The 15,408-nt window shown below is 34.3% G+C and overlaps 1 protein-coding gene across 3 annotated transcripts in view; it reads right to left on the minus strand.

Moving 5' to 3' along the window:
• Nucleotides 1-15,408, minus strand: part of KIAA2026 (KIAA2026 ortholog) — a 50,248-nt gene that overhangs the window by 22,011 nt on the left and 12,829 nt on the right. For all 3 annotated transcript variants that reach the window (XM_040089365.2, XM_040089366.2, XM_040089364.2), the window contains 2 exons: nucleotides 11,248-11,324; nucleotides 5,901-5,990 (listed from right to left, as the gene is read on the minus strand). In XM_040089365.2, the coding sequence (XP_039945299.1) occupies nucleotides 5,901-5,990; nucleotides 11,248-11,324 (167 nt within the window). The remainder of the gene's footprint in view (nucleotides 1-5,900; nucleotides 5,991-11,247; nucleotides 11,325-15,408) is intronic.

The following is a 15,408-nucleotide window of genomic DNA, read 5'->3' on the forward strand; positions in this document are numbered from 1 at the left end:
ATTTGGAAGTGACTAAAGTACAAATCAAGTGTCCAGGATAAGGATGTAAAAAGAGAGTAGGTTAGAGACCATACAGATGAAGATATATATTATCTATATACAAAGATATATACTATCTATATACTATATCTATATAGTATATATCTATATACTATATACAAAGAAACTAGGCTTAAATTAAAATTAAATGTTTCAGCTGCACGACTTGAAGTGTGTCTATTAATACCCTCAAACCCTAGTATTTATTGGTATCTCTTTTATTGTAGCTCATTTTACCTGCAGTTTAAACCTACAAATGGGTGTGCATACACAGATTTCTCAGATTATAGCATTTTCTCTGTGTGTGTACATTTATGTAAATACAGTAATGCTGATGAAAACAGGTATAACTGAAAACCCTCTACATGCAAAAGTCTCAAGCATGGCACATATTTCACTGGGGAGGGAGGAAGTGATCAGGATGAGAGAAGGCAGGAATGGGGAGAGGAAGTCAACCTCTGAATAAAAACCAAGTAAGATTTAACCAAATAATAAAAATGTCTCCATGGGCCACAAATGAGAAGACGCAGTAGGTTTTTCCACTTCATTGTTTGCAAAGTTAAGGTCTGAATGACTAAAATATTAGTAAGAACACTAAACTATTTTTGATGGTTACGTGAGTTTGTGCTGAAGGGAAGTTCTTTGGAAGTTCCTGTAGATTCTTGTCTAAACACAGTTTCCCTGCCAAACATTTTCAAACATGGTAATATGTCCTATTTCTTCACTGAGCAGAGAAGGAATATTTTATAAGCTTATAAAATTAACCATTTTGCATTATTTTTTCATGTATTAACTGTTTTAAAAATAAAATGTAGCAAATTAGTGAAAAACCTCAGAAAGTAATGTCCTAGTTTAGATACTTACATCTCAAGAACAAATTTAGCAGCTTATTTGGAATAGCATAAAAAACCACACAAGGGAAGTATGTTCCACCCTGGACCAATATATTCCTTTGAATGGCCCCACAAATTAATTTCTGTCTGAAGTTCTATTTCTAACCTAAACCAGTGAGTTTTTCACTTTAAATTTTCAGGTGTACTCTGCAATACCTACTTTTTCAGGTGACTTAATGCTGCAGAAAACTTCAGTTTGCTTTCAGGCGTTTTGACTCACCTGCCTAAAACAAATATCCATTTTCAAAGACAGACAAAGGCATTCAACCTCCTGGGACCATCTCATTATAAGCTCCAGGAACAACTGCAGAACACAAAACCTTTAAAAACGAGGATTTTACTTTTTTGGCTATTAAGTCAAGAACATCAGGGTGTTACATACCTCTGCAAACAGTAAAGCCTTTTTTCCAAACCATAATTAGCTATTACCTTGGTTGGTGTCCTTTGACTAGTCCTTCCCTTAATCTTTGTCTGACTTTTCTGTCTCTCTAGGGATGATGAAGTCTCCTTCTCAGGAAGGTAGAAGGTACTGCGCATTATTAGTTTTAACCTTCTCAGCTTAACTATGGGAATCCTGGGCTCTAGCCTCCCTTCTTGCCCCCTAGACAGCTATGTATTTATCCATCAGGTATGGATAAATAGTCTTGTACTTCAGTAACAATAAATCTTCCCACATTCATGTTAAAAACCCCGTTCATGTTACTGGAAATTCAGCTCGCACCTGCAAAAAAGCCCTAAGTTCATTACTATATGCAAGTACCTGCAGTCCTGTCACTTTGATACTACACAATGTCAAGAAGGGTTTAAAAAAAAAAACCCTTTGATATGCTTTGATATGCAACAGTTAAGTACATACAACTCATCAACTAAGCAGCTTAATTAACAGTTTCACACACACACATACAAATGCATCACATCACATGAGGGGTGGATTATCTGAAAAGCAGTAAGAGTATTTCCATTAACATTCCAAGTCCCAGTGATCTGACCAGACAGAGAAGACCTTGGGAAAAGTGGGATCCAAAATGCCAGAGACTGTTAGTTGTTATCCAGTGTATTGATCTAACAGAATGCATTACTTTACTGCCTCGTCTCATAAAAGAAATTTCATATATTAGATAGAAATCTTTATGTGATCCTAAATATACTAGCAAAATGCTTCCCTATCATGTGTGTTTGTCAAAATTATTTTTTCAGCAATACCACTGCAAGTATGGAATTAAGTTACTTTGCATATCCGTCAATTTGCTAGTTACAGAAAATTTCTAGGAGCTCACAATTCAACGGAATGGCCATGCATACTATATACAGTCTGCATTTTCAAAAAACAAACAAGAGTTTAAAATGCAATAAAATAGCAATAGAATTTTAGCCAGTATGTTCTTTTACTTCAGGTTCATAATTGTTTACTGACTGCTTGCAATTTCTCCCGCACCTTATATATGTTAAGTATTAGCATCGGAAGAGACCTAATTTCTACTAGTATCTAATTTTCATTGCTGTAAATTCTGGGTTTTTTCTATCAATTCAACCTTCACTCCAGATTTTGAAACTAAAGGATGCAGCTTCACATGCCCTAAGCAATGTACAAGAGCTAGAAGAAATTCTACATTAGACATTCCTTATGGTATCAGCCTTTCACTAGACAGTGCACAAAACATTAAACTTTAAGTCCCCTTTCTGCACCTTTCACATTCTTATTTCCAATCAGGCACTTAAACAATAGAAAAACTGACTAATTTCTCCTCTCCCTCTCAATGTGCAATATGTGTTAAGGAGAGGAATTGTTCAGTAGCTGAAGGAATAGACTTTTTAGAGCACCTCGATGGTAATATCACATACAACTTCACCTACTATACAAAGGTGCTTTTCCTGTCAAAATCAGTCCCACTTCCTTTTTCCCACTTTGTAGATGGCCATTTCTGTTCTGACAATGACCACTCAACCTGTAGCAGAATACAAGCACAGATATTTGTGCAACTCCATGATAAACTGCATTAGAAAACTGGTCTGGCTTACAGACAATACACCAGCAGAAATAAGTAGTTAGGTTTATCACAGTCCAACTCTCACCATGCAACAGAACAAAGAATTTTGCTAGCCTCTCTATGGGATGGCACAGAAAACAGAAGCTTCCAGAGACACAGGGAGTAGGAACTATTTATTTGGCAGCAGTTTTGGCTTATGTCAGTTGAAAGCATATTTGAAATCACAGCATTGCTTTAAAACTGCGTCTAGAGTTCAAGTACAGAGTTGAACTCTTCAAAATTAAAGAACTGAGGTGAAATTTAATTTTCCACTCTAAACAGTCACAGCAAACTAGCACAAAGCAAATCTCATCATGGGTATAACATACTCAACTGTAATCAAGAAAAAGTGCTAGGCTTTTTTAAATGGAAAAATACTACTCATAGCTAATTCAAAAGACAATACAGGTGTATAAGAGTAGAGAACCAAACTGTTTTAATCAATCAGTGAAAATACTTCCCAACCGGTTTATTATTTCATTGTTGTAAAAGAAACTTATAGAAATGCCCAAACTTATAATTATCCATTACTTTCCTTTACATAACCCTATTCTAATTTTCTTTTAACTTGCCAAACAGAAATCTGTCATGTCATTTGTTGTCTCAAGTTGATGTTGTGAAAAATATCATACACAACCAGTCCAACTACCTACAAAAAATGAGGGAAAACAGTGTAAGTTTATTCAAACTAAAAAGGCTCTGTAGCTCAGCTCTTTCATTATAGTCTCCATTACGTCCAAGTTCTGGAGAAAAAATTCCTTTTATGTACTGTAGAATGGTCTTCAAGGAACAAAAGGGAGGTTACAGTTAAGAGAAATTTATACTTAAAAGTCTTAATTTAAAGTTAAATAAGATGTACTTCTAAAATGTGTTAGTATTTAACATAAAAGTAAAGGTTGCCTTGAAGGCTTTTCTCAGTAGCATGTGCTAGCAACTACTACAATTGAAATTACCAAGGAAGTTAGTTGTGAAGAAGAAAGATTTGTATGGCTTCACTCAAGTCATTATTGCAAATAAAAATCAATATTAAATTACCATGAAGTAGTAAGAACATCACCATCTTTCAATCAAAACAAGAAAGTCCATGAACAGCATGTAAGTGCCATCCTATTAAAATAAACTTTAACATTAGGTAGAATTTCCATTATTAAATTAGAAAATTATTTTACTTAACAGATACACTTCAGAAAAACTTCAGATTCAATTCTGGATGCTTCTGAAACTGCCACTGTCATTTGGTTAGAGCTGAAGAATGAAAGTCTGCATTTTCCCCAGTTTTTCAGATATCAAACATAACTGATGGTGTTAGACATCAAAAATTAAATCCTAAACACTTTCCTAAGAAAGCAAAACCTCATTTTCACAAGTTCAAATTTATGATTATTCACCTAATTTAACACCTTTCTATTTGTGTGTTTGTATGGTAACTATGACATTTCCCTGATAAATATTTTTTTCAAAATCAGTATCTCACTTTACTGTTTCTTCATAACTGCTTCTTCAGCAATTAATCCTAACCCTTTTCCTTTACATAAAATTTCTAACACCACAAGTGTTTAGAGACACAGAACCATTACTTGAAACATCTATAAAAGCACAACAAAAGATTGTCCTTACCTCACAACTTCTGAATGCCTCTTAATTCCCCTGTACTTAAATACATGGTTTTTTTAAGATGGCGCAATTAGAACTAAACATAGTATTCCTGCTGAAGTCATCCAACTTACATAATGACATTATCAGATTTCAGTTTAAAGTGCAATTATGACATATTTAGCATTTGTCTACCCTTGAAGAAGTCCTGTTCCTTCAGTTTTACTAGCAGACTGAAAGACCCACCTATACTAAGATTATCGATAAGCTACAGTAGCATACTCTAATTTTTGGCTTTTTATCCTATTGCTGACATAGCCTTTCTGATAACCTTTTGGCACTCTTATGGTAAAACCAGTTTGCAATTTAGCAACTACAACATAATTTCAAGATTAGGCAGATATTATTCCTTTGCTTAAATTAACAATTATTATGCTAATTATCTGCACTGATACTTGTCTTTCAGATTCCTAATTTATTTTGCCTCTCTTCTGCCACAGCTCTCTCCCTTATTTAAGTAACTTAAGAATATATTGATTCTTCATGAGACTATAAACTTTCACTTGAATTAAAAGCAGCTTGATTTCTAACATAGAAAAACCAACACTTCTACTTTTTCACAGAAATGCCACCATAGAAGTGCCTACCAAAGGTTCATAAACAGAACTACAATGAAAAAAGCAGTAAGAATTCACTGTAGAGGGCTTTTAAATGAGTACTATTCAGGTATTTAAACCCATCAACCATCTTAATATTAATCACTTCCTCCTACAAAAGGCCAGACATGCTGGATTCTCTTGTCTGTTACTCCTGTGAGGTTTTCAGTTGCACAGACTCAGTGATCCAGTGTATATTAGTAAAATTTGTATATCAATCTGATATCAAAAACCAGGTAGCATGCTTACTGATACAAACTCCTTCAATAAATATTAAACAAAGTAAATTTTAATAACACATCAAATAAGAGGAATTAAGAATTTTAGCTCACTGGGTTGAATGGGAAGATAGGAGAATTCTATCCTATAATTATTTGCTGGTAAGAACTTGTCCTCGAGACAAAACACTCACATGTTTAATAGACATGAACTACTCATTCTAAGGTATTATCACTGTCTATATTCTGTTTTGGCATGGAGAAGTGCTAACACAGGTACTGAATTCACTTACCATAAAAACGTCGAGAATAGAGCAAAACACAGAAAAGATTAAGATTAGAGTCCCTGGGTATCAGCTTTAGGAGGTTTCATGCAGTTACTGAGCAGCATAAAAAAACTTGAGTTTACAGGCCTCAGCATGTAACTGACACTGTTTCATAAGCATACAAGAGAAAGCTTTTAATGTCACGTACCGACTTCTTTTTAATGTCCTCCAGATCTTTGAGTTCATTCTCAATCTTTGTGATTAATTCCCTGAGTTCATCAAGATTAGTACAAATAAGCTAAAAAAAAAAAAAAATTAACACAAACACTTGGTGACATGGGACTTGGAAAATGTACAGTGAAATTAAATAAAATTTAAAAGAACATTATTACTTAGTGCCACAATTTGATTTTTATTTTCTTACAGTATTTTTAAACATTAAAAACAAACAAACAAACAAAAAAACACAAAAAAACCAGGACTTGTTGAGAGGAACACAATTTAAGTAGAAAATATTCTTCAGAAAAATCGTATCTCTACCTGTAACCGTCCATTTCAAAATGTAGGAATTTTCTTAAAACTTCTGTGAATGACAACTACCAAATTTGTCTCAATTACAGGGATGACTTTAGAACAGCTCTGAGTACCAAACAACTTCCAGGCAAAATAAGTATACTAGATTTGTAGTAAGTTGTGTTTATAATGTACACTTGGTACAACTTTTCCTGAACATAACTTTATATGCTTACACAGAGCATTCCATCCCTGGATGTGTTCAAGAGGCATCTGGATCTGGTGAATCTGGTGATGTGGTTTAGGGGTTTTGGGGTGATAGTGGCAGTGCTGGGTGGATGATCTTCAAGGTCTCTTCCAACATTAATGACTCTAAGGCAACTAGTCACCTACTAAATATACCTACTTAATGTATGTTTTGAAAAAGTATTATATTCCACTAATTCTTGTCTTTAGAATTCAGCTTTTTACATTTCTTCCTTTCAGAAAATGGATGGTATTTTCTCAAAAAAAATTGTCAGACAAAGGTGATTTGTATATTTTGTCTTATCATCATCAAGGGCAAGTTAAAAAACCAAACTTAAACTAGAAATTATTAAGATGTTAGATTCTTTTCGATCATCTTATATTACAACTTGCTTCTTTTGAATACCCTTAGATGGACATGTTTTCGTTTTTACTGAAAACATGTTGCACTAATTTCAGAAAATCAAATTTAAAAAACCATACAAAACTCACCCTCACTAAAATGTTTTTATTAAACAACTGTTAAATATTTTTCCCAGATCAGTAATTTATAACAATATACTTTTACTTCAAATTCATGTGCAGTTTTAGATTTTCAGCAAATTCATATTGTAAAAAGCATCTTTGCTAGTCACTATTAAAACACTGAATTAACACTTTCAGCAAAATAAATTTCAGAAACCTCTAGTGCACACATGCCATTATTTTCATAACATTGTGTACATTTAAGCATTGAGGAAATGGAATGACTCAAATCAAATTTCACATTTTTCACACTTACCAAGTTTAGAATAGCAAATTAGTACGGAAATAAGCAGTGTCTTGCCACAGACAGGGTATACAAGATTTACTTAATGAAAACTATCTCTCTTAACCCAGAAAACACAATTACTATGGGTAACTCTATTAGGCGCAAAATGCATGTCCTGCACTCTAAAGGAGGCCAAAATACCTAAAATATAAACCGAAGCCAAATATTGGCTGTGTCTGGCCTGTGAAGAAATTTATGACACTGTATTATTAAGCAAAAAAGTACATCACAAAGTCCGTGACAAAAGTAAATAAAAGTAAAAAAAAATGGATAAAGGTTATTCCTACACAATTATAAGCTGTTTTTTGACTATACACCTGACAATACAGTTCTAAATTCTATTGTTGCTATTTTCTCCTGTGAGGCCAATCCAAACTACATCAATGGGAAAAACAATGCCAATAAATAAAATTTAATTGCCTTGGGCTGGGGGTGACAGGCAAGAGTAATCAAATCTCTAAGTCACAATCAGATGAGATGTACATTTGAGGGTCATAACTGTGCGTCAACTACCTACTGGTAAAACAAGGAAGGTAATGGCAGCTGAGCTTGGAGGATTTACGGTCAAAATTAGTTTAGTATTTTAAATACTCTAATACTGTACTGAAAAGCACTATAACAAGGGTTCAAGAAAAAAACATTGATTTTTTTCATTCACGGTATGATTTAAGATAAGGAAATAAAGATGCACACTGACTGGGAAAAAGCTAATTCTAAAACTTCTCTCATATAGTTAACATTTCCTATCTTAGAGAATAAAGCTAGCATTTTAAAGGCAGGGTGAAAACAACAGTGATGAAAATAATGAAGTGTAGTGTACTTCACATATTTTGATATCGATTCTAGATGATATTTCTCCCAGTGAGAATATTATTTATATTTCAGTGTTCTTTGCTCATGGTTGGTAATTGGTGGAACTTAGTGACTCAATTTTCTGCAAACCACTATGCCTTCTAACCTGTTTTGTATGTTCCAATGGGTAAGTTAGCATGAAGGCAGAAAAAACCCTAAAACGTATTAATGTTACAATCTAATAATCTTGTCAGATTTTGGTAGTTTCACATATGGCTCCTGAAGAACATGCCTTCTAATTACCTATCATAAGGAAAATAATCTGAAGTGAAAAAAAATTTCCATTTTGAATTATCAGAGAGAGTGAGATTAGTCCCTGTTTTCTAGAACACTACATGGCTTAAAGATCTAGGCTGCAAACCTTTGCATTAGTGTTATCTCATTAGTTGTGTACATGCTAACTGCAACAAAGACACACATCTGGCACCGTACTTACTAGGAGGAACTTAGTTTTCATAGACAATAAGCATCCTGTTTTTCAACTGTATACAGTGGAAGCTTCAAATATTCAGTAAAATTTCAAATTCAGTGTTCAACTTTCATGTTATGATGCAATCTCAGATCTCAGTATTCTCTCAAAGACCCTGTAATCAACTTATAAATGAATTCTTTAACATCATAGAATCATATCTAATCTACGGATCTACTGATAAACACAAACCTAGTGTGTTCCCCCAGATCACTGATGCTCTTTCCTTGCCCCCTTAACTTCAGACAAACGTTTTGCAGAATTTTTACTCACTTCAAAAGGGTGCCACGCTTTAAGTTACTTGTGTAATGACTGTTATTTATAATTGTATTTCCTATGAAACTGCTCTTTTGTCACTGACATCTACATATGGAATATGTCCAGATAGCCCCCATTTGAGATCTGCATTTAATATAGACCATAGCTGATAAACCAGAAATTGTTAAAGACACACTGAAACAGAGAAAGGAGAATTTTCTCCTTTATTATCAAACCTTTAGGTCTATACAGCTATGTGTGAATGTACATGAGGTGAAAGGAGAAAAGACTGAGTGAAGCACTGGTTACCAAATCTAAATGTACTTTGTAACTGGGAAAAAACTCCCAAAACAGGTTAGTGTCCCTTCTGTACAGCACTATAATTACGGTTAATTTCTCTAAAATTCTCTAAAATTACTACTGTTAATGAGCAACAGTAGTAAGAAGCTTGGAACCCAGAAAAACAAGCAAGAGACAACTAAATCATGATCTATGAAGCTGTAAACCCACTTCTCCAAAAATTTTCAAAATATTAAAACCAGGAATTGTTTTTTTGTGCAATTTTATTTGGTAAAAATAATTTAATTTGCATCTGCTTTTAATTTCAGTTTATTTTGTTGTTTGCAGGGCTTTAGGGTTTTTTTTAATGCACCCCCGAGCTATATATTATAAAAATGGCATTCTAAATGTTAGATTAAGTAACACTATCACCTACTGAATTTGCATTAATATTTTTGAGTGTGTGTGTCACTGCACATACTGAAAGACTTATTAATACAAATTTACTCAGCTTTAAAGCCAAGTCATGATTTTCAGAAGATCTATACCTAAATACAGAATGTAATTTTATAAACTGAAGTGCTTTTTACATTTGTAGGCTGCAGGCACATGAAACATAGTATACCTCTTAATAAATTAACTTTCACTCCAAAAGAACGGATGTGTAGACATGAATAGCAAAATTCTTGTGGATTTGCTCTCCCTGTGTATCTCAAAGGGCCTGCAAGCTCTAAGCTGTTTTACAAAATAGTTAAAAACTGTATTTGTACCTTCAACCAGTTATACTATTTCATAAAGTTTGGCCATTTCTATATGTGGAAAAGAGTATATTGAAGCACACATTACTAGACTCCAAAAGTCTTAGTATTATTCCAATATAAAAGGTATAATACTGGCAAATTCTTCTAACAGACATACCTTCTGAAAGAGGTTGTTAAAAAGCACCCCAATATGATTAACCTGCTCAATACTAATCAGTCAGAGCCTCACCTGAGACAGATATTAGTCCTAGCTTTGACTTGAGCCAGAAGTATTTTGTTACATTTTAATATAAGGTTTTAAAGACAATAAATATACACGTAGATAGATATACATATGTTTTATCTACTAAAGCTAAAAGGTTGAGCTAAGTTTTAGATATACTACTTAAATGCATTGTTTAATTATGTAAGAAATTATTTCTAAACTAACTGTATATATCCATGGCATGCAGATAATGTGGTTGTAAAAAAAAATTAGATATGTACCTACTTTTTGAGCCATTAGGAAACATTTTAGTCACCATCATTGCAACATAGACAAAGTCAGTGTAAACTTAAATATCAGTCATCTCTCAACATTGACTGTTACCACCCAATTTTAACACAAGAAATTCTACTAGCTCCATCTGAAACACATGATGATGATCAAATGATTCAGGGTGAGGGTATTAAAAAACAGTCATGATTCAATGCGAGCCTGCTAGCCAAACCTGCACAGATTGCTTTCTGAAGGGGGAAAAAAAAAAATAGCCAGAGGAGAACTTCAATCCAAGCAGCCTTGCATACACAGAGAGCAACTTAGAACTGAAGTACTGTAACACTTCCATTTCAGCACCATAAAGCCATGTTGGCATAACTAGTACTCACATTGCTTTCTAGAGCCTACGAGGTCCTAGAGGCCTAGAAATCATATGCTGATAAGGAATAACCATTGCAAGCAGGGTAAGGACAGATGCCTATAAGTTTTTTCAAGTCCTTCAGTTAACCATGCCAGATTTCAATTCAAGAACCACACTGTCACACCTCATACAAAAACAAGTTAATTTCAACCCAGGCAATTACATCTACCTTAAAAATGTCTTTAACAAGTCCTATTTTTTACTGGTTTTATACTATAACAGATATATCTAGGATCATAAACAATACTGAAAATGGTGTTCAAGCTGCACATCCTAAAACCAGTAAAATATTTTCTACCAAGAGAAGGTGAAATGTACTTTCAAAAATATCAGTTTAAGCCTTTAAAAGTAGAAGTTTCAGTAAATATTTCCAACGTCTCCATCAGAAACTAAAGGATTAGATAAAGAAACTTATTTCATAGACATTCAGATTTCAAGTGCTTAAAACAAAAATAAAAATAATTTACCTGAAATTCTGGTATGGTAGACCTTCTGAAACCTTTCCTCTTCTTCATGATGGCTTTTTTAGATAGCGATTTTTTTCCTTGTAAGATTAAAAGAAAAAAGTTTCATAATGCTGTTCATTGCACTTTAGTAATAAAACCAAATTACATACAGACTTGTAAGTTAAACTGCAACTAACAGATGGTTTTCAGTAAGTCATGTAAACATGATGAATCAGAACTAGACTCAACAGAAGCAAACATTGAATTAAGTATCTGTGTACTGCAGTCTTTTGTGTGGACTGGAAGGACAAAACATAAGAAAAAGCTTCCTATATACAAAAGCTTCCTATTTCCTATTTTCCTACAAAAAAAAAATCTCTGTAAAGATAAGGCAAGTGCTTTACTTCAAACAGTAAAAGAGTTCAGAAGTCATATACATTTGTCAAATCAAATAGTTATGTCACATCAAGCAAGATAGCAAAGTTTCTTATATGGTTATTTCTACAGTCATATAGTAAATTTAAACAAGATCACATTTAATTTGTTCACTCAAGCCAAACCATCACTCTAACATTATTACTTGTTCCCATTCAGGGGTCCCAAACAATAATTAAAAACCTTAAACAAAAAGAGAGCTTGAAGAAAATAATCATCCAATGTGGAATTTGTGGAATTTGTGGATTCCTTGTAGAATCAGCATGATTGCAGACACTTAGTAATAATACAAGCACAGGAAGATGAGAACTTTATATTAATGAAAATATTGGCAAAAATTCTTCAAGGCACAAGGCTTGAAGAATCTAGATCTGAATCTCCACTTTGGGGAAACCTTTGAACCCCTCAGGCGAATCCTGAGGGGTTCAAAGGTTCCAGAGCCTTGCCCTGGAAGAATATACCAGAGAGTCTCCACCTAGGCTGAAAGAAAATACTTCCTCCATAATGCCTTGCAATACTATCTGATCTATCCCAGTTTTGCTTTCCGCATAAGTCCCTAATTCTTGTGGTTTTTCCTTTCCTTGTTTCCCCATTGCTTGTGGTTTCCCTGGTGGCCTGCCCCTGTGTCCCCTATAGGGCACTGCCCTTTCCCCATCCCTTTGTACCACTCCTGTGTCCTCAGAATCACAGAATGTGTAGGTTGGAAGAGACTTTCAAGATCATCGAGTCCAACCCATGCCCTAACACCTCAACTAGATCATAACATCAAGTGCCACATCCAGTCTTTCTTTAAACATGTCTAGGGAAGGTGGCTCCACCGGGCAGACTATTCCAGTATGTTATCACTCCTTCCATGAATAGAAAACCTTAGCAGAACCTTATTGAATCCTTACTAGAAAAATATTTATAATTAAGAATCTCACATATATAATCTGCTTAATTCACCTACTCAATTCAACACAGCCTGCTTCCTGCCCACATTTAAAGATATTCCAGTGTATCTTTACATTCACTAACCATTTACTGTGGCATAATCAGTAATTATGTCCCCACACAGCTTTTTCCAAAAGGCTCCACATCTCTGGTTTCAGTTCAGAGTGGAAGAGACTATGAGGCATCTCACCCCCATTAGCAGCTAACTGGAAGTTAACACTTTCTTAATCAAGAACCCCTTAGCCAGCTCTGTGAAAATTCTTAGACATTAAACTTAAGTTCAGTAGGTCCAGGACAAATATGACTGACCTAGGTTTTCCTTTCAAGCTGAAACAAAGTCCACTTGACACTGTCACTTGAATAGATATGCAAGCAATTAACAAAGTAACATAACTAAGACCTGAACCAATTACAAGCATCCAAAAAAACCACATTAGGCTGATTAGATGCAACTAAAACATAAGCCATCTCAAGCTGGTCTTGTCATCAAGGGTGAAAAAGGGGAAACAAAGAGATAATTCAAATGTCTTCTAGTACTATTTTTGGCATAAAAATGAGATGAGAAATGTTCTTGACACTTTTAAATTACTTCGGCAAGAACAATACAACCTATTTATAAGCTTTTCTACATGGGGTTCAACATGATTTGAAAACAGAAATATTTTTACAGATCTAGTAAAACTTTTTATTATGAACTCTGGTATTTGAGTTCTTGTGGCTTCTCCTTGAAGAACAAAAGCAATATCAATCCATGCTTCAAATTATAAAGTGACAAAACAGAAAATTTTTGAATAAAAACTTATTTTAATAATTATTTTTTATAAGATTGAAACTTTATTTTTGGGTATGGAGCAGAGTCTCGTTACCCCAGACAGGGCAACAGATGCTTTTAATATCAAACACTAACTCAGCAGTATTTGTCATGGTAGAATATGCTTAAGTTAGCCCTGTTCAACTGCAAGAACTTCTGTTTTTTCACTACATTCTAGCAGCAACTGCAGTGTTCTCAAATTAAATAACAGGCCCTGTATATTTTTGTTAACAAATTTGGAAGACACACTTCATGTCTTTCAAAGATTTGGCAACTACTGTACAAATCCTATTTCCTTTTAGGCTCCTACTCTTTTATATTGCTCCTAACAGCTCTTCTTTTAGAAAATATGACACAATCTGGAAAATGAAGCATTATTATAGAGTTTTGAGGCTTCCATATTGACACAGCATATATTTTTATACAGTCAAATGAGCTTAGTCAGTCTGAACAAGTGCACTTACACTGCTGATTTACAGAGTAACGTCTGAAACCCTCTAAAATCTCAGTGCTACATGTTTCCGAAGACACTGGCACCAAATGCATGGAGTACATTGCTACTTGCTGGAATACCTTACATACTCTTTTGAATATGATCAACAGGCTTTATCTACAGGCTAGACAACATGAAAAAGTTTTTACTGAAGAGAAAAGTCTCCAGAAGTCTTCTAAAGATTAAACTCCCAAGGACAGTAAACCATGCCTTTCATAATTGCTGCCAGGCTGTTAAATTCATTTTCCCACACTCAAGCAATGCTTGACTTCATACACAAAATGCAAGGGTACTCTAAAGAAATAAAATATATAGTAAAATGGACTTCAAGCAGATAGACTACCATGAATTTTCCAGAGCATGAGTATATGGTACAGAATTAACATCCAAGTCCAAAGTTGTGTGCTGTGTTGGTTTTTTCTATACTAATTGGAATAAAAAGGGATTCTATTCACACTTACTTCAACCTCTGGTTCAGGCACATCACCATTATTTCAAGCAGCCTCTGGTCCCTTCTATTTTCTCAACCCTACTTCAGATGTTCTGAATTTCATCCAATCCCTGTTTCAAACATGCAATTGTAGGATTCGCATGCTCTTGCACTGTGCCTTGCACTGAAACTTACCTAACTCCAGTAAGAAAATAACATTTAAAAAATCAGTGCATAGCATGCAGTTGTTTACAGAAGAACTCTGACTCTGTCTTTCCATTACATTCAGTACTACTCTGTCAATCATACTAACACATAACACTGCCACAATAACAACCATTACCTTGTTTCAAAGACATAGACTCAGTAAAGTGATCACACCTTTTTATAAATTTTAAGAAAACTCTGTCACTATGGTAAAGGTCAAAACACAGCTGTATTCTACAGTAAGTTCTGCTCACAATACATCTGTGAAGTTTTCAGTGGACTTCTGTGAACTGCACAACCAGTCTATATTCACTATGGGTACCACTGCCACAGCAAGTCAGGAACATGCAAATCATCTCAATAGAAACATAAACTGTGACTCAGTTACATTTAGCTGCCTAAGAGAAATAATAGCAGGAAAAAAATAATTTTGTTGAAAAGAAATCAAAGGTACTCACTTTTACATTCCTGATGTTCTCTTTACTTACTGTACTGTTAAAGAACATTGTAAAGAGCTATTATGGCTAGGATCAGATTTAAATCAGGTGTCTTTGTGGACTCAAAACGAGTTTTACTGAATCACATTTTCTGCTGCACATGGTAAGGGAATCTTTAAACAGAAGATTAAATTTCAGACAATCTTTAAGAAATACTACTTAGCCTTAAACACTAGGAAACATTAGAAAACAACAAGTATTAGCACAAATCTAATCCAATCCTATCCATTTCAGTCTAGCAGCTACAGGACCAATGGACATTTAACAACCATAGGAAGAAAAGCACTTTCTTGCAATGCTGTAAAGTTTTTGCAAAATTTTCGCCACGGAGGTCAAATGAAGTAGTCAAAATAAGACGGGAAATGCCTCAACATAT

Source organism: Hirundo rustica, chromosome Z (assembly GCF_015227805.2).
Source record: "Hirundo rustica isolate bHirRus1 chromosome Z, bHirRus1.pri.v3, whole genome shotgun sequence".
Classification (NCBI taxonomy): domain Eukaryota; kingdom Metazoa; phylum Chordata; class Aves; order Passeriformes; family Hirundinidae; genus Hirundo; species Hirundo rustica.